Source organism: Hyla sarda, chromosome 9 (assembly GCF_029499605.1).
Source record: "Hyla sarda isolate aHylSar1 chromosome 9, aHylSar1.hap1, whole genome shotgun sequence".
In the NCBI taxonomy this organism is placed as follows: Eukaryota; Metazoa; Chordata; class Amphibia; order Anura; family Hylidae; genus Hyla; species Hyla sarda.
The window spans coordinates 177,634,813-177,654,719 of record NC_079197.1 but is presented as its reverse complement, the minus strand read 5'-3'; the positions used below and the strand labels follow the sequence as shown (position 1 = coordinate 177,654,719).

At 38.1% G+C, this 19,907-nt stretch overlaps 1 protein-coding gene across 5 annotated transcripts in view; it reads left to right on the top strand.

The window, feature by feature from the left end:
* The window catches only part of POF1B (POF1B actin binding protein), a gene marked incomplete in the record, with an annotated part of 126,140 nt that overhangs the window by 43,894 nt on the left and 62,339 nt on the right, over positions 1-19,907 (top strand). For 2 of the 5 annotated variants that reach the window (XM_056540428.1, XM_056540427.1), the window contains 4 exon segments: positions 1,573-1,632; positions 9,169-9,228; positions 11,890-11,949; positions 16,825-16,884. In XM_056540428.1, the coding sequence (XP_056396403.1) occupies positions 1,573-1,632; positions 9,169-9,228; positions 11,890-11,949; positions 16,825-16,884 (240 nt within the window). 5 annotated transcript variants of the gene reach the window in all.

The following is a 19,907-nucleotide window of genomic DNA, read 5'->3' as shown; positions in this document are numbered from 1 at the left end:
ACTATAATACTGCCTCCTATATACAAGAATATAACTACTATAATACTGCTCCTATATACAAGAATATACCTACTATAATACTGCTCCTATATACAAGAATATACCTACTATAATACTGCTCCTATATACAAGAATATAACTACTATAATACAGCTCCTATATACAAGAATATAACTACTATAATACTGCTCCTATATACAAGAATATAACTACTATAATACTGCTCCTATATACAAGAATATAACTACTATAATACTGCTCCTATATACAAGAATATAACTACTATAATACTGCTCCTATATACAAGAATATAACTACTATAATACTTCTCCCTATATACAAGAATATAACTCCTATAATACTGTTCCTATATACAAGAATATAACTACTATAATACTGCTCCTATATACAAGAATATAACTACTATAATACTGCTCCTATATACAAGAATATAACTACTATAATACTGCTCCTATATACAAGAATATAACTACTATAATACTACTCCCTATGTACACGAATATAACTACTATAATACTGCTCCTATATACAAGAATATAACTACTATAATACTGCTCCTATATACAAGAATATAACTACTATAATACTGCTCCTATATACAAGAATATAACGACAATAATACTGCCTCCTATAAACAAGAATATAATTACTATAATACTGCTCCTATATACAAGAATATAACTACTAAAATACAGCTCCTATATACAAGAATATATCTACTATAATACTGCTCCTATATACAAGAATATAACTACTATAATACTGCTCCTATATACAAGAATATAACTACTATAATACTGCTCCTATATACAAGAATATAACTACTATAATACTGCTCCTATATACAAGAATATAACTACTATAATACTGCTCCTACATACAACAATATAACTACTATAATACTGCTCCTATATACAAGAATATAACTACTATAATACTGCTCCTACATACAACAATATAACTACTATAATACTGCTCCTAAATACAAGAATATAACTACTATAATACTGCCTCTATATACAAGACTATAACTGCTATAATACTGCTCCTATATACAAGAATATAACTACTATAATACTGCTCCTATATACAAGAATATAACTACTATAATACTGCTCCTATATACAAGAATGTAACTACTATAATACTGCTCCTATATACAAGAATATATCTACTATAATACTGCTCCTATATACAAGAATATAACTACTATAATACTGCCCCTATATACAAGAATATAACTTCTATAATACTGCTCCTATATACAAGAATATAACTACTATAATACTGCTCCTATATACAAGCATATAACTACTATAATACTGCTCCTATATACAAGAATATAACTACTGTTATCCTGCTCCTATATACAAGAATATAACTACTATAATACTGCTCCTATACACAAGAATATAACTACTATATCACTGCCGTAGGTGTAAGAAAATATCTACTTGTTCCGGCTCTTGGGGTCAGTCTGGAGCAGTAAAGGGTCGGCACTTTTATCTCATTGTGATGACTCCTTCACTCACATCTTTACATAATTTTCAGGAAATCCAGACACATCCTCAAGAGACCATCCGCAGATACATAGTACAGAATCAGGAGCAGGTAGGTGACTGTATTATTTGTGTCTGTGTTAGGACTTTGTGCGCAATTAGTGCTATTGTACTTACAGACTTGTAAATAGTGTTAGAAAGGCCTGGATTTGTTTGTTTGTAATACAGAACTGTTTCCTATGTATGACAATACGTCTACTATAATACTGCCCCCTATGTATAAAAATATAACTACTATAATACTGCTCCTATCTACAAGAATATAATTACTATAATACTGCTCCTATATACAAGAATATAACTACTATAATACTTCTCCTATATACAAGAATATAACTACTATAATACTGCCCCTATATACAAGAATATAACTACTATAATACTGCTCCTATATACAAGAATATAACTACTATAATACTGCCCCTATATACAAGAATATAACTACTATAATACTGCCCCCTATATACAAGAATATAACTACTATAATACTGCTCCTATATACAAGAATATAACTACTATAATACTACCTACTATGTACAAGAATATAACTACTATAATACTGCTCCTATATACAAGAATATAACTACTATAATACTGTTCCCTATATAGTGGGTATTTTACTTACCGTAATTCTACTTTCCTCAAGTCCCGAAGGCAGCACAGAAGGGATATTCTTAGTTCGCCATCCCAAATCAGGACCATCCCCTAGAATAAAACTCATTAACATAATTACTGGGCTGGGCCAGAGGCCCTATATAGGTACCCAGGACATACTGCACCTTGTGTAATAAAATAGACCGATAGACTGCAAAACAAACTTATTTATTGGGTGGGTATTGTGCTGCCTTCGGGACTCGAGGAAAGTAGAATTACGGTAAGTAAAATACCCACTTTCCTCATCGTCCCTCTGGCAGCACAGAAGGGATCTAAGATAGAAACCAAAGGGGGGGATTATTCTCTACATGCCGCAGACAATACCCCGATGCTGAAGGCTGGGCTCGGGTTCTGACAATCCAGCCTGTAATGTCTTGCGAAGGTCTAGGCTGAAGACCAGGACGCTGCATTACAAATGTCCATTAATGGTACTTCTTCTCTCTCGGCCCACGAGGTGGAAGTGGATCGCGTTGAATGCGCCCTTAATGGTGCTGGGGGATCTTTTCCCTCACCAGCATATGCCTCTAAAATTGTTGTTCGGATCCATCTGGCTAGTGTATCCTTCAAGGCCTTTTTTCCCTTGTTGACTCCTCCAGGCAAGACAAACAGATTCTCTTCCCTTCTAAACTCCTGAACTCTCTGCAGATAACAGGATAATGCTCTTTTTACATCCAAACAATGCAACCTCTACTGCTCCTCAGAACCAGGATCCGGATGGAAGACGGGCAGAAACACTTCCCTATTGATGTTAGCAGCTGTGGCCACCTTTGGCCGGAACAAAGGCAATGTTCTCAACTTTACCCCTTCTGGTAGAATCCTGAGGTAAGGCTCTCTAGAAGAGAGAGCCTGGAGTTCTCCGACTCTCTTAGCTGACGTTAGAGCGATGAGAAATAACAACTTCATCGACAGCCACTTAAGGTCGACATCCTCAATGGGCTCAAATGGAGTTCTGGTTAAAGCATTTAATACTAAGCCTAGGTCCCAGGGTGCCACCGGAGTACGTACGGAGGGTCTTAATTTGCCTAGAGCCTTAAAAAACCTGGTGATGAGTGGTTCCCAGCAAATCTCCCATCTGTCATAGCGTTGATTGCTGTCATGTGTACCTTAAGTGTGTTAGGCTTCAGCCCCTTCTCAAACCCTTCTTGCAGAAACTGCAGAATGGCTCTAACCGAGATGTGACAGCTATACTGACTGAGCCAATTCTGGAATTTCTTCCATAATCTGGAGTACACAAAGTTAGTAGATGACCTTCTGGAAGACATAAGGGTCTCCACTACTTCTTCTGAGAAGCCCTGCTGCATCAATCTTTCCCTCTCAGGAACCAGGCCACACGATGCAACTTCTCTGGATGCGGATGCTGGAATCCTTTCTGTAGAAGCAGATCTTGAACTTCTGGGAACCTGAAGAAGTCCCCGTCCGCCAGTTGCAGAACTACTGGAAACCATGCTCTGCGGGGCCAAAAGGGCGTCACAAGGATCACTGTAGGACGCTCTATCAAAATCTTGCTGAGGACCCTCGGCAGCACTGGTAGTGGTGGAAAAATGTAGAGGAACCTCCTGTTCCACTGAATGGAAAATGCATCCAGAACTTCCGGACGATCCCATGTCCTTAGAGAGCCAAACCTCTTTAACTGACGATTGTCCCTCGTCGCCATTAGGTCCAGTTCCGGGTAACCCCATCTCTCCACAAGGTTTCTGAAATAATCTGGATTTAGGGACCATTCTGTTGGTAAGAGAGCTTCCCGACTCAATAGGTCTGCCTGCTGATTCAGGACTCCTTTGATGTGAACCCCTTTTAATTCTGTTATACTTTTCTCCGCCCAGACCATGATCCTGGCACAAAGCTTCTGCAGGGGAAGACACCGTGTGCCTCCCTGCTTGTTCACATAAAAAGCTGCTGTTGCATTGTCCGTTCTTACCAACACCGATCTTCCTTTGACATAATACTCGAAGTGGCGCAGGGCCAAATATATGGCCAGTAACTCTCGACGTTACTCGATCTTGACGTTACTTCTCTTGACCACAATCCTTGGATCCACCTCTCCCCTAAATGGGCACCCCACCCGATGGCAGAGGCATCTGTGGTGATCGATATTTGCTTATATGATTATGAAACTTTTTCCCTGGCACAGGTTTTCTCTGACCGTCCACCATAGAAGACCTAGACGCACCTTGGCAGACACCATAATGCAGGATGCTAGAGACGTCCAATCCTTGTTCCACATACTGAGAATTTCGCTCTGCAATTCTCTGAAGTGCGCCTTTGCCAAAGGTACTGCCTCGATGGTTGCTGTCAGTAACCCTAGAATACTCATAGCCCTTTTTACGGACACTCTTGGCTTGTGATATAATCCCAAAAGAGCATTTCTTATGTGGGAAATCTTTTCCTCCGGCAAGAAGATTTTCATCTGTATTAAGTCCACAATTAGACCTAAAAACTGAGTGCGAGACGAAGGTATTAGTCTGGACTTTTGAAAGTTCACAAGGAACCCCACATCCTGTAATAACTTCAAACAGATCCGCAGATGTTCCTTCAAGACCTCTGGGCTGCTGGCTATGATCAGCCAATCGTCTAGATATGGCACAATGCAAATCTTTTGTAGACGGAGAAAGGCAACCAGCACTACCACCAGTTTTGTGAATACCCTTGGTGCAGCTGTTAATCCAAAGGGCAGGGCTCGGAATTGGTAATGGAGAATCCGTTTTTTCGACTGTACAGCCACTCTGAGAAATTTTCTGTGCTCTACCTTGATTGGGACATGGAGATATGCGTCCCTCAGGTCGAGACAAACCATTACATCCTCCTTCTGGACAATACTGTAGAGGGACCTGTTATTGTCCATTTTGAATTTTGATTTCTGGAGATGCTTGTTGACATATCGAAGATCTATAATTAGACGCCATCTGCCATCCGGCTTTGGCACTGGGAATACGCGAGAATATACCCCAAGGAATTCTTCTTCGGGGGAAACAGGCTCCAGTGCACCCTTCTGCTGGAACTCTGAAAGGAGAGAGAGGACTCTCTGATCTTGTTCCTTGTTTAGAAGAACTCTGTCTCTTGGCATGTGTAACAATTCTAGGGCGTAGCCCATACGAACAATCCGAAGAACCCATGGATCTGATGTCACAGTCTCCCGTTCCCTGGAGAACTGCAGCAATCTTGCTCCCACCAGATCCAAGGTTCTGGCGTCAGAACTCCGGTTTGACGTTAGCGACTCCTGTCTGCCTCTTCCTGTTCCTGTCCTGGTACTTTGGCTGGAACTTCTTTCCCTTATAGAACTGTTTCTTACGAAAACCAGTTCTTGAGCAGTGGCCCTGAAATTTATGGAAAGGCTTCCGAAAGGACTGTGGTAAAGCAAGTTGCTTATCCCTGTTCTTCTGTTTCAGGACCTTGTCCAGACGTTTACCGATAAGCTTGCCCGGCTGAAATGGTAAGGCACAAAAATGAGACTTAGATGAATTATCTCCCGACCAAGGTTTTAACCAAATTGCCCTGCGAGTGGAATTAGCGATGGCCATATTTCTTGCTGTGATCTTCAAGGCATCTAAGGAAAAATCGCAAAGATATTCCGCAGCAGACTTCATCGATGCAAGCTGATGCATCAACTCCTGTCTGGACACTCCGGACTGTATATCCTGAGAAAGCTGACTCAGCCACAACCTCAACGCCCTGGACACCGGCACTGAAGATAATGCGGCCTTACTAAGTGAGGCTAGATTAATGTGAGACCTCTTCAGGAACATGTCAGCCTTTCTATCCATCGGGTCTTTTAACAGGATGGACTCCTCTGCCGGGAAAAAAGAATCCTTTGAAATCCTGGCAATGGCCGGATCCACTCCTGCTGGCAGATCCCATTCTTCTGAGATCGCCGGATCCAGTCTGTACATTGCCTTGAATCTTGACCCGAGGTCTAGCCGTTTGTCCGGCTTCTTCCATTCTTTCTGCATAATGCTGTCAAGCACTTGATGCCCAGGGAGCACAGCCGCCCTCTTTTTTGGGAAGTAAAATAATGCTTCCTTATCCTGGCTGGACTTCTCATGTCTTCCAGACTCCACACAGCCTTTCACCTTCTTAATTAGACCTTCCGCATTCTCTTTCTTAAACAGAAAGAAATCCTCAGTAATAAATTCAGTATCGGAGGAGGACTCTAAAGATTCCGACTCCGATGAAGATGAAGAAGAATATTTCTTCTTATAACTCTTCTTTTTCTTTTTATTGGACGGTCCTGCCACAGAAGAAGCTGACTCAACAGAGGAGGATGACAATAATTTTTTTGCATACCTCTTGCTCCTCTTTCTCTTATGTCCGACACGTTTCGGTCTAGGAGACACTGATGAGGAATCAGAGGAAGAAGACTCCTTTCTAGGCCGCTTCGCTTTTTTAGACCCAAGCTGCACAGCCACGCTGTCGTCCGCATATTTTTGACGGAACCAAGAGAAAAAAGATTTTGCCTCGGAAGCCAAGGTTGGCGATTCTTCTGGGGGCGCACACACCTCACATAGGTTTGACGGCCATCCATCCTGCAGATTCTGCAGGCAGCTAATGCATTTCTTAACTTTAACTACTGTTGCAGCCTTTTTCTTTGAAGCACAGCGATCACAATCCTCATACGGATAATCGTCGGGTAACGGTTGCTCACAGGCCATGCAGCACCTATGCTTGGACTTTGAGATTCTTTTCCCAGATGTAGCACTCCTCTCAGACGACATCTGGGAAAAGAGCATATAAAAGGCGCAACTGAGTATTTTATTGCGATTGTGCAACTGTGAAAATAGTGCAACTGAGCCCTTCACCTACCTTATCAGAACCTGAACCCGGCTGCCCAGCTCAAAGAGACTGAGGCAGCACAGAAACCGGCTTGATAAGGACTTGGCGCCGCCCCCCCGCAGTGCTGGACCACACCGGTGACGTCACAAGCGCGCGCCTTCCAGCAGTACAAGGAAAACAGCTGGAGTCTCGCGCCCCGTACCACTGCCCTGTACAGGAAGCGCGCGCACAAGTCCCTGCACGCAGGAAGCGCACTAGCAGAAGAGCTGTGTAAAGCTAGAACAGCCGGGACTGAGCCGTACTCCGGACAGCAGAAGGACCTACCAGGTGAGAAAACACACTGAGTACTTAGAAACCTAATACAGTAAAGGAATAGCCACAGAAGGCCACATAATACCGGCCCAATTGTAACTACATTATACAAATCTGCTGATATAACGTGAGTCTGATGCCCCGCATTGACTCCAGCGGTAGCAAGACTGCTACACTGAAGCCAAAGACCCCGCAGTGACTCCACTCAGACTTACTATATTGGATAGCAGGTCAGAGCCCCACAATGACCCTACTTAATAAACGTCACTTACCAGGACTACCGCACTGGTCCTATGTACAAGAACATAACTACTATAATACTGCTCCTATGTACAAGAATATAATTACTATAATCCTCCTATATACAAGAATATAACTACTATAATACTGCTCCTATATACAAGAATATAACGACTATAATACTGCTCCTATATACAAGAATATAACTACTATAATACTGCTCCTATATACAAGAATATAACTACTATAATACTGCTCCTATATACAAGAATATAACTACTATAATACTGCTCCTATATACAAGAATATAACTACTATAATACTGCCTCTTATATACAAGAATATAACTACTATAATACTGCTCCTATATACAAGAATATAACTACTATAATACTGCTCCTATATACAAGAATATACCTACTATAATACTGCCTCCTATATACAAGAATATAACTACTATAATACTGCTCCTATATACAAGAATATACCTACTATAATACTGCCTCCTATATACAAGAATATAACTACTATAATACTTCTCCTATATACAAGACTATAACTACTATAATACTGCTCCTATATACAAGAATATAACTACTATAATACCGCCTCCTATATACAAGAATATAACTACTATAATACTGCTCCTATATACAAGAATATAACTACTATAATACTGCTCCTATATACAAGAATATAACTACTATAATACTGCTCCTATATACAAGAATATAACTACTATAATACTGCTCCTATATACAAGAATATAACTACTATAATACTGCTCCTATATACAAGAATATAACTACTATAATACTGCTCCTATAGACAAGAATATAACTACTATAATACTGCTCCTATATACAAGAATATAACTACTATAATACTGCTCCTATATACAAGAATATAACTACTATAATACTGCTCCTATATACAAGAATATAACTACTATAATAGTTCTCCTATATACAAGAATATAACTACTATAATATTGCCTCCTATATACAAGAATATAACTACTATAATACTGCTCCTATATACAGGAATATAACTACTATAATACTGCCCCCTATATACAAGAATATAACTACTATAATACTGCCTCCTATATACAAGAATATAACTACTATAATACTGCTCCTATATACAGGAATATAACTACTATAATACTGCCTCCTATATACAGGAATATAACTACTATAATACTGCCCCTATATACAAGAATATAACTACTATAATACTGCCCCCTATATACAAGAATATAACTACTATAATACTGCCTCCTATATACAAGAATATAACTACTATAATACTGCCTCCTATATACAAGAATATAACTACTATAATACTGCCTCCTATATACAAGAATATAACTACTATAATACTGCCTACTATATACAAGAATATAACTACTATAATACTGCTCCTATATACAAGAATATAACTACTATAATACTGCCTCCTATATACAAGAATATAACTACTATATCACTGCCTTATGTGTAAGAAAATATCTACTTGTTCCGGCTCTTGGGGTCAGTCTGGAGCAGTAAAGGGTCAGCACTTTTATCTCATTGTGATGACTCCTTCACTTACATCTTTACATCATTTTCAGGAAATCCAGGCACATCCTCAAGAGACCATCCGCAGATACATAGTACAGAATCAGGAGCAGGTAGGTGACTGTATTATTTGTGTCTGTTTTAGGACTTTGCGCGCAATTAGTGCTATTGTACTTACAGACTTATATATAGTGTTAGAAAGGCCTGGATTTGTTTTATATTTGGCAGATGTTACCTGCAGTCCTACGTGACGTCACAGATAAGTCATAACTCTGAGTAATGATAATGCAGAACTGTTTCCTATGTATGACAATACGTCTACTATAATACTGCCCCCTATGTATAAAAATATAACTACTATAATACTGTCCACTATCTACAAGAATATAATTACTATAATACTGCTCCTATATACAAGAATATAACTACTATAATACTGCCTCCTATATACAAGAATATAACCACTATAATACTGCTCCTATATACAAGAATATAACTACTATAATACTGCTCCAATATACAAGAATATAACTATTATAATACTGCCTCATGTATACAGTAATAACTACTATAATACTGCTCCTATATACTAGAATATAACTACTATAATACTACCCCTATATACAAGAATATGACTACTATAATACTGCTTCTATATACAATAATATAACTACTATAATACTTCTCCTATATACAAGAATATAACTACTATAATACTGCTCCTATATACAAGAATATACCTACTATAATACTGCCTCCTATATACAAGAATATAACTACTATAATACTACTCCTATATACAAGAATATAACTACTATAATACTGCTCCTATATACAAGAATATAACCACTATAATACTGCCTCCTATATACAAGAATATAACTACTATAATACTCCTATATACAAGAATATAACTACTATAATACTGCTCCTATATACAAGAATATAACTACTATAATACCGCCTCCTATATACAAGAATATAACTACTATATTACTGCTCCTATATACAAGAATATAACTACTATAATACTGTTCCTATATACTAGAATATAACCACTATAATACTGCTCCTATATACAAGAATATAACTACTATAATACTACTCCTATATACAAGAATTTATCTACTAGAATACTGCTCCTATATACAAGAATATAACTACTATAATACTGCTCCTATATACAAGAATATAACTACTATAATACTGCTCCTATATACAAAAATAACTACTATAATACTGCCCCTATATACAAGAATATACCTACTATAATACTGCTCCTATATACAAGAATATAATTACTATAATACTGCTCCTATATACAAGAACATAACTACTATAATACTACTCCTATATACAAGAATATAACCACTATAATACTGCTCCTATATACAAGAATATAACTACTATAATACTGCTCCTATATACAAGAATATAACTATTATAATACTGCCTCATGTATACAGTAATAACTACTATAATACTGCTCCTATATACTAGAATATAACTACTATAATACTACCCCTATATACAAGAATATGACTACTATAATACTGCTTCTATATACAATAATATAACTACTATAATACTTCTCCTATATACAAGAATATAACTACTATAATACTGCTCCTATATACAAGAATATACCTACTATAATACTGCCTCCTATATACAAGAATATAACTACTATAATACTTCTCCTATATACAAGACTATAACTACTATAATACTGCTCCTATATACAAGAATATAACTACTATAATACCGCCTCCTATATACAAGAATATAACTACTATAATACTGCTCCTATATACAAGAATATAACTACTATAATACTGCTCCTATATACAAGAATATAACTACTATAATACTGCTCCTATATACAAGAATATAACTACTATAATACTGCTCCTATATACAAGAATATAACTACTATAATACTGCTCCTATATACAAGAATATAACTACTATAATACTGCTCCTATAGACAAGAATATAACTACTATAATACTGCTCCTATATACAAGAATATAACTACTATAATACTGCTCCTATATACAAGAATATAACTACTATAATACTGCTCCTATATACAAGAATATAACTACTATAATAGTTCTCCTATATACAAGAATATAACTACTATAATATTGCCTCCTATATACAAGAATATAACTACTATAATACTGCTCCTATATACAGGAATATAACTACTATAATACTGCCCCCTATATACAAGAATATAACTACTATAATACTGCCTCCTATATACAAGAATATAACTACTATAATACTGCTCCTATATACAGGAATATAACTACTATAATACTGCCTCCTATATACAGGAATATAACTACTATAATACTGCCCCTATATACAAGAATATAACTACTATAATACTGCCCCCTATATACAAGAATATAACTACTATAATACTGCCTCCTATATACAAGAATATAACTACTATAATACTGCCTCCTATATACAAGAATATAACTACTATAATACTGCCTCCTATATACAAGAATATAACTACTATAATACTGCCTACTATATACAAGAATATAACTACTATAATACTGCTCCTATATACAAGAATATAACTACTATAATACTGCCTCCTATATACAAGAATATAACTACTATATCACTGCCTTATGTGTAAGAAAATATCTACTTGTTCCGGCTCTTGGGGTCAGTCTGGAGCAGTAAAGGGTCAGCACTTTTATCTCATTGTGATGACTCCTTCACTTACATCTTTACATCATTTTCAGGAAATCCAGACACATCCTCAAGAGACCATCCGCAGATACATAGTACAGAATCAGGAGCAGGTAGGTGACTGTATTATTTGTGTCTGTTTTAGGACTTTGCGCGCAATTAGTGCTATTGTACTTACAGACTTATATATAGTGTTAGAAAGGCCTAGATTTGTTTTATATTTGGCAGATGTTACCTGCAGTCCTACGTGACGTCACAGATAAGTCATAACTCTGAGTAATGATAATCCAGAACTGTTTCCTATGTATGACAATACATCTACTATAATACTGCCCCCTATGTACAAAAATATAACTACTATAATACTGTCCACTATCTACAAGAATATAATTACTATAATACTGCTCCTATATACAAGAATATAACTACTATAATACTGCTCCTATATACAAGAATATAACTACTATAATACTGCTCCTATATACAAGAATATACCTACTATAATACTGCTCCTATATACAAGAATATAACTACTATAATACTGCCTCCTATATACAAGAATATAACTACTATAATACTGCACCTATATACAAGAATATAACTACTATAATACTGCTCCTATATACAAGAATATAACTACTATAATACTGCTCCTATATACAAGAATATAACTACTATAATACTGCCTCCTATATACAAGAATATAACTACTATAATACTGCTCCTATATACAAGAATATAACTACTATAAACCATTGAGGAGGAGAAGGTAGAAAGACCGCACTCACCCACTGTACTTGCTGGTAGATTGCAGATTTATTCAAAATGCAGAAAACAATTCCATATGGTGGAGGACGTGGAGGGGAAAAAAAGCCAAACGGACTAGTTTCGCGCCAGCCGGCGCTTTCTCTGACTGGGCTACATCAGCTGGCAGGAAGAGGAGGGAATTTCAAACGCCAGAACTGATGACGTGGGAATATGCAAAAAAATAAAAGAAAATGAACACCTGGGCATATATTCAAAATAATTATCAAAAAACGAAAAAAAGGGGGGGGAGAAAAAAACGAGGACAAGAAAAACAGGGGCATGCTGGAAGGAAAAATAATGCGAATTCACAAAAAAACGCTGAGATCTTGCCGGTCATTCAGTCCCATTCCTTCTAATGCCTTACTGCGCATGATCCAGCGCTCTTCGCAACGAAGTAAGGTCCTGTGTCGGTCTATTCCAGGTGAGTTTATTTTAACCCTTTCGATGCCAAAAAATCGCATGGTGTCTGCTTCTCCTTGATGGGCTGATCTCATGTGCTCGATTAATCTAGCACAACCGTGCCCCGTGTGAATGGATCTGAGGTGTTCACGGAATCGTATCCTTAAGGGTCTAATAGTAGACCCTATATAGAAACACATGCATGGGCAGACGATAGCATAAACGACATAGTCCGTACGGCAGCACATAAAATCTCTTATTCTGACATCTGTGCTTCCTAAAGTAAAGAATTTTCCTGGCAGGAGATACTTGCAATGAGGGCAGTTGCCACATTTGTGGTTGCCCAGGGGAACGGTGGAGGATAACCAGTCTTTTTCTTTCCGAGCTGTGGGTAAAGCGCTGCGTACTAACAGATTGTTAATACTTTTACTTTTTCGAAAGGAGACAAGAGGTTTTTTGACTGCCGCATCCTTAAAAACCGGATCATTTTCGATAAGAAACCAGTTATTTTTTATTACTTGCTTGATGGTTTCAGCTAGTACATTATACTTGAAAGAAAAAACGAAACGTGGGCGATCAGAAGTGGTCGCAGATTTTTTCTTTTTTTTATATGTTTTTTTCACTAGGTCCAGTCTGGGGATAGCGGTGGCTTTTTTCAGAGCTTTATCAAGTTCGTGAGGGGGGTAACCTCTTTTTAAAAATCTACTATATAGATCCTTAGCTTGTGCCAAAAAATCTTCGTCTCTTTTATTAATTTTACGTAATCTCAAAAACTGGCTGTACGGGAGGGCTTGTTTAGTATGTACGGGATGAAAACTGTCATAATGTAACAAGTTACTGGAGGCAGTGGGTTTTCGATAGCCTAGTGTGAAAAAATGCCCATTTTCCACTGTGAGCATAACGTCCAAAAATTCCATAGAGGATTCGCTGAATTTTTTAGTGAATCTCATGTTCATTTTATTATTACTTATGTGATTTACGAAATCGTCAAATCTATCAGGAGTACTGTCCCAAACGATCAGAATATCGTCCACATAACGGTAATATTTTATTATGTTGGAGAGAAAGGGGTTTGTATTGTTGAGTATGTAGAATTTTTCGAAAATGGCTAAAAAAAATTATGGCGAAAGAACATGCCACGGGTGTCCCCATGGCCGTGCCCGTGCATTGGGCATACCATTGATCTTGAAAAACAAAACAATTATTCTGGAGAATGAGGGTTAGAGCTTCACAGACAAAGGATACGAAAATATTCTCTTTTCCGGCATTTTCCAGAAATTCTTGGACAGCTAGAACACCGGTATCCTGAGGAATTCGTGTATATAAGCTTTCCACATCGATTGATGTCAATTTATAGGAATCTTGCCAGTTGAGTGTTTCCAATGACAACAACAAGTCGTCCGTATCCTTGACATATGAAGGGATGTCTACTAAAAGAGGGTGTAACAACCACTCTATATATTGAGACAATGGTTCCGTGATACCTCCTATTCCGGCCACAATGGGCCTGCCCGGGGGTTTCTCAAGATTTTTATGTGTTTTAGGAAGAAAATACCATTTAGGGTTGATTGGATGTATAGGTAATAATTTTTCAGCATCACGTTTTTTAAGAAAAAAACATATAAAAAAAAGAAAAAATCTGCGACCACTTCTGATCGCCCACGTTTCGTTTTTTCTTTCAAGTATAATGTACTAGCTGAAACCATCAAGCAAGTAATAAAAAATAACTGGTTTCTTATCGAAAATGATCCGGTTTTTAAGGATGCGGCAGTCAAAAAACCTCTTGTCTCCTTTCGAAAAAGTAAAAGTATTAACAATCTGTTAGTACGCAGCGCTTTACCCACAGCTCGGAAAGAAAAAGACTGGTTATCCTCCACCGTTCCCCTGGGCAACCACAAATGTGGCAACTGCCCTCATTGCAAGTATCTCCTGCCAGGAAAATTCTTTACTTTAGGAAGCACAGATGTCAGAATAAGAGATTTTATGTGCTGCCGTACGGACTATGTCGTTTATGCTATCGTCTGCCCATGCATGTGTTTCTATATAGGGTCTACTATTAGACCCTTAAGGATACGATTCCGTGAACACCTCAGATCCATTCACACGGGGCACGGTTGTGCTAGATTAATCGAGCACATGAGATCAGCCCATCAAGGAGAAGCAGACACCATGCGATTTTTTGGCATCGAAAGGGTTAAAATAAACTCACCTGGAATAGACCGACACAGGACCTTACTTCGTTGCGAAGAGCGCTGGATCATGCGCAGTAAGGCATTAGAAGGAATGGGACTGAATGACCGGCAAGATCTCAGCGTTTTTTTTGTGAATTCGCATTATTTTTCCTTCCAGCATGCCCCTGTTTTTCTTGTCCTCGTTTTTTTCTCCCCCCCCTTTTTTTCGTTTTTTGATAATTATTTTGAATATATGCCCAGGTGTTCATTTTCTTTTATTTTTTTGCATATTCCCACGTCATCAGTTCTGGCGTTTGAAATTCCCTCCTCTTCCTGCCAGCTGATGTAGCCCAGTCAGAGAAAGCGCCGGCTGGCGCGAAACTAGTCCGTTTGGCTTTTTTTCCCCTCCACGTCCTCCACCATATGGAATTGTTTTCTGCATTTTGAATAAATCTGCAATCTACCAGCAAGTACAGTGGGTGAGTGCGGTCTTTCTACCTTCTCCTCCTCAATGGTTTATGTTATCTGACATTACACCTGCACCCCCAGGTACGGCAGTACCTCAAATCATCCGGATAGCCCTTTATGCATTGCCTCAGGATTTCATTATTGTACAGGGATATATACTCTTTGGTGCCACTTTTTTCCCTTCTCTCTTTGGACATATAACTACTATAATACTGCTTCTATGTACAAGAATATAACTATTATAATACTGCTCCAATATACAAGAATATAACTACTATAATACTGCCTCCTATATACAAGAATATAACTACTATAATACTGCACCTATATACAAGAATATAACTACTTTAATACTGTTCCTATATACAAGAATATAACTACTATAATACTGCTCCTATATACAAGAATATAACTACTATAATACTGCTCCTATATACAAGAATATAACAAGAATGAATATATACAAGAATGAATATAACTACTATAATACTGCTCCTATATACAAGAAAATAACTACTATAATACTGTTTCCTATATACTATACAAGAATATAGCTATTTTAATACTGCCCCCTATGAACAAAAATATAACTACTATATTACTGCTCCTATATACAAGAATATAACTACTATAATACTGCTCCTATATACAAGAATATAACTACTATAATACTGCCTCCTATATACAAGAATATAACTACTATAATACTGCCTCCTATATACAAGAATATAACTACTATAATACCACCCTGTGTATGTAAATATCTGCTTATTGTGCATTAATATGTTAAATGTTTCCTTACATATTAAAGGAGAACTCCTGAATATAAAATTGTCCCCCATACTGCCGTCAGTAAAAAAATAAATAGATACATACCTTCCTTCACTCTCCCGGGCCCCGGTTACCGGTGTGATCCTCTTTCTGGTTGCTGGTGGTCGGTGAGTCATACTGCACTCAGCCAATCACCGGCTGCAGCGAAGTCCTGACTTGGCGGGCGATAGGCTGAGAGGCAGCGTTTTTTGACAATTTTTGTATTCTGGAGTTCTCCTTTAAGGCTCTTGGGGTCAGTCTGGAGCAGTAAAGGGTCGGCACTTTTATCTCATTGTTATGAATCTTTCACTTACATCTTTACACCATTTTCAGGAAATCCAGACACCTCCTCAAGAGACCGTCCGCAGATACATCGTACAGAATCCGGAGCAGGTAGGTGACTGTATTATTTGTGTCTGTGTTAGGACTTTGGGGGGTAGACATGTGCATATGAAAATTTTTCGTTTTGTTTCATTTTTTAATTGTTGGTAACTTTTTCGGTTCGGTAATTTTTTCGGGCTTGATTTTTCGGATACATTCAGTATTCGGGGGTTCGGGTGTGATTTTTTTTTCCGGATACATTCAGTATTCGGGTACATTCCGGTAAATCTTTTTTAAGCAGGGGACCATTATCGGGAGCGTGTGCAGGAAAAGAGGGCAGGCGCAGAGATCGGAACATTAAGACAGGTAAGATAATGTATAATTCTATGTGATTCATTAATACACGATGTAATGCTGTATGAATGAATGAATGCTGTATGAATGCTGTATGAATGCTGTATGAATGCTGTATGAATGCTGTATGAATGCTGTATGAATGCTGTATGAATGCTGTATGAATGCTGAATGAATGATTGATGTGTTTGATCGATGTGTTTGATTGTCGGGTGATTTATGTATAACATGTCATCCCACTTGCGCTACCGTTTCTGTTACTGTTACCAGGGTGCCTCCAGCTGTTGCAAAACTACAACACCCACCCAGCATGCACTGACAGCCAAAGGCTGTCTGGGCATGCTGGGAGTTGCAGTTTTGCAACAGCTGGAGACACCCTGGTTGGTTGGAAAACATGCGCTATGTTCTAACTACTTTCATTTTTGAATTTCCCTCGCTATTTTCTGAACTGGGTTAGTTTGTGAATGAAATGCATAGTAATTGCCGTGGGAACATTTTTTATTCATAAAACCGCAGACTTAATTGGATAATTGGACCATAGGAGAGCGGCCGCTGCATCTATACATTATACAGGAGGATCACAGCGAGTGTCTGGAGTGATACCCGCAGTGATCTTTCCATAACTACAAGTACTACTACTCCCAACATGGAGTACACTCTGCTCCATGCTGGGAGTTGTAGTACATGCATTAATAGACAGACAGATCGCATCATGTGTCAGAAATTACACTTACTGCAATCTGTCTATTAATGCAGCTACTACAACTCCCAGCATGGAGCAGAGTGTGCTCCATGTTGGGAGTAGTAGTACCTGCAGTAAGGGACAGATCCCAGCGGATGCCACTCCTCCTGACACCCGCTGCGATCCTCCTGATGTGAATGTCGGGATCAGCTGTTCTCAGGGCTACAGAGCCGGGAGAACAGCTGATGCTGAGCCGTAGGTATACATCGTATATCTACTGCCCAGCAAGAACTTACAGTGATCCTGCAATGTGTATACAGTATACATCATATATCTACTGCCCAGCAAGAACTTACAGTGAGCCTGCAATGTGTATACAGTATACATCGTATATCTACTGCCCAGCAAGAACTTACAGTGAGTCTGCAATGTGTATATACAGTATACATCTATATCTACTGCCCAGCAAGAACTTACAGTGATCCTGCAATGTGTATACAGTATACATCGTATATCTACTGCCCAGCAAGAACTTACAGTGAGCCTGCAATGTGTATACAGTATACATCTATATCTACTGCCCAGCAAGAACTTACAGTGAGCCTGCAATGTGTATACAGTATACATCGTATATCTACTGCCCAGCAAGAACTTACAGTGAGTCTGCAATGTGTATATACAGTATACATCTATATCTACTGCCCAGCAAGAACTTACAGTGATCCTGCAATGTGTATACAGTATACATCGTATATCTACTGCCCAGCAAGAACTTACAGTGAGTCTGCAATGTGTATATACAGTATACATCTATATCTACTGCCCAGCAAGAACTTACAGTGATCCTGCAATGTGTATACAGTATACATCTATATATATCTACTGCCCAGCAAGAACTTACAGTGATCCTGCAATGTGTATATACAGTATACATCGTATATCTACTGCCCAGCAAGAACTTACAGTGAGCCTGCAATGTGTATACAGTATACATCGTATATCTACTGCCCAGCAAGAACTTACAGTGATCCTGCAATGTATATACAGTATACATCGTATATCTACTGCCCAGCAAGAACTTACAGTGAGCCTGCAATGTGTATACAGTATACATCTATATCTACTGCCCAGCAAGAACTTACAGTGATCCTGCAATGTATATACAGTATACATCATATATCTACTGCCCAGCAAGAACTTACAGTGAGTCTGCAATGTGTATATACAGTATACACCGTATATCTACTGCCCAGCAAGAACTTACAGTGATCCTGCAATGTATATACAGTATACATCGTATATCTACTGCCCAGCAAGAACTTACAGTGATCCTGCAATGTATATACAGTATACATCTATATATACTGCCCAGCAAGAACTTACAGTGAGCCTGCAATGTGTATACAGTATACATCGTATATCTACTGCCCAGCAAGAACTTACAGTGAGTCTGCAATGTGTATATACAGTATACACCGTATATCTACTGCCCAGCAAGAACTTACAGTGAGCCTGCAATGTGTATACAGTATACATCGTATATCTACTGCCCAGCAAGAACTTACAGTGAGTCTGCAATGTGTATATACAGTATACACCGTATATCTACTGCCCAGCAAGAACTTACAGTGAGCCTGCAATGTGTATACAGTATATATCGTATATCTACTGCCCAGCAAGAACTTACAGTGAGCCTGCAATGTGTATATACAGTATACATCTATATCTACTGCCCAGCAAGAACTTACAGTGATCTGCAATGTGTATACAGTATACATCGTATATCTACTGCCCAGCAAGAACTTACAGTGATCTGCAATGTGTATACAGTATACATCGTATATCTACTGCCCAGCAAGAACTTACAGTGATCTACAATGTGTATATACAGTATACATCTATATATATATATATATCTACTGCCCAGCAAGAACTTACAGTGAGCCTGCAATGTGTATACAGTATACATCTATATATCTACTGCCCAGCAAGAACTTACAGTGATCCTGCAATGTGTATACAGTATACATCATATATCTACTGCCCAGCAAGAACTTAC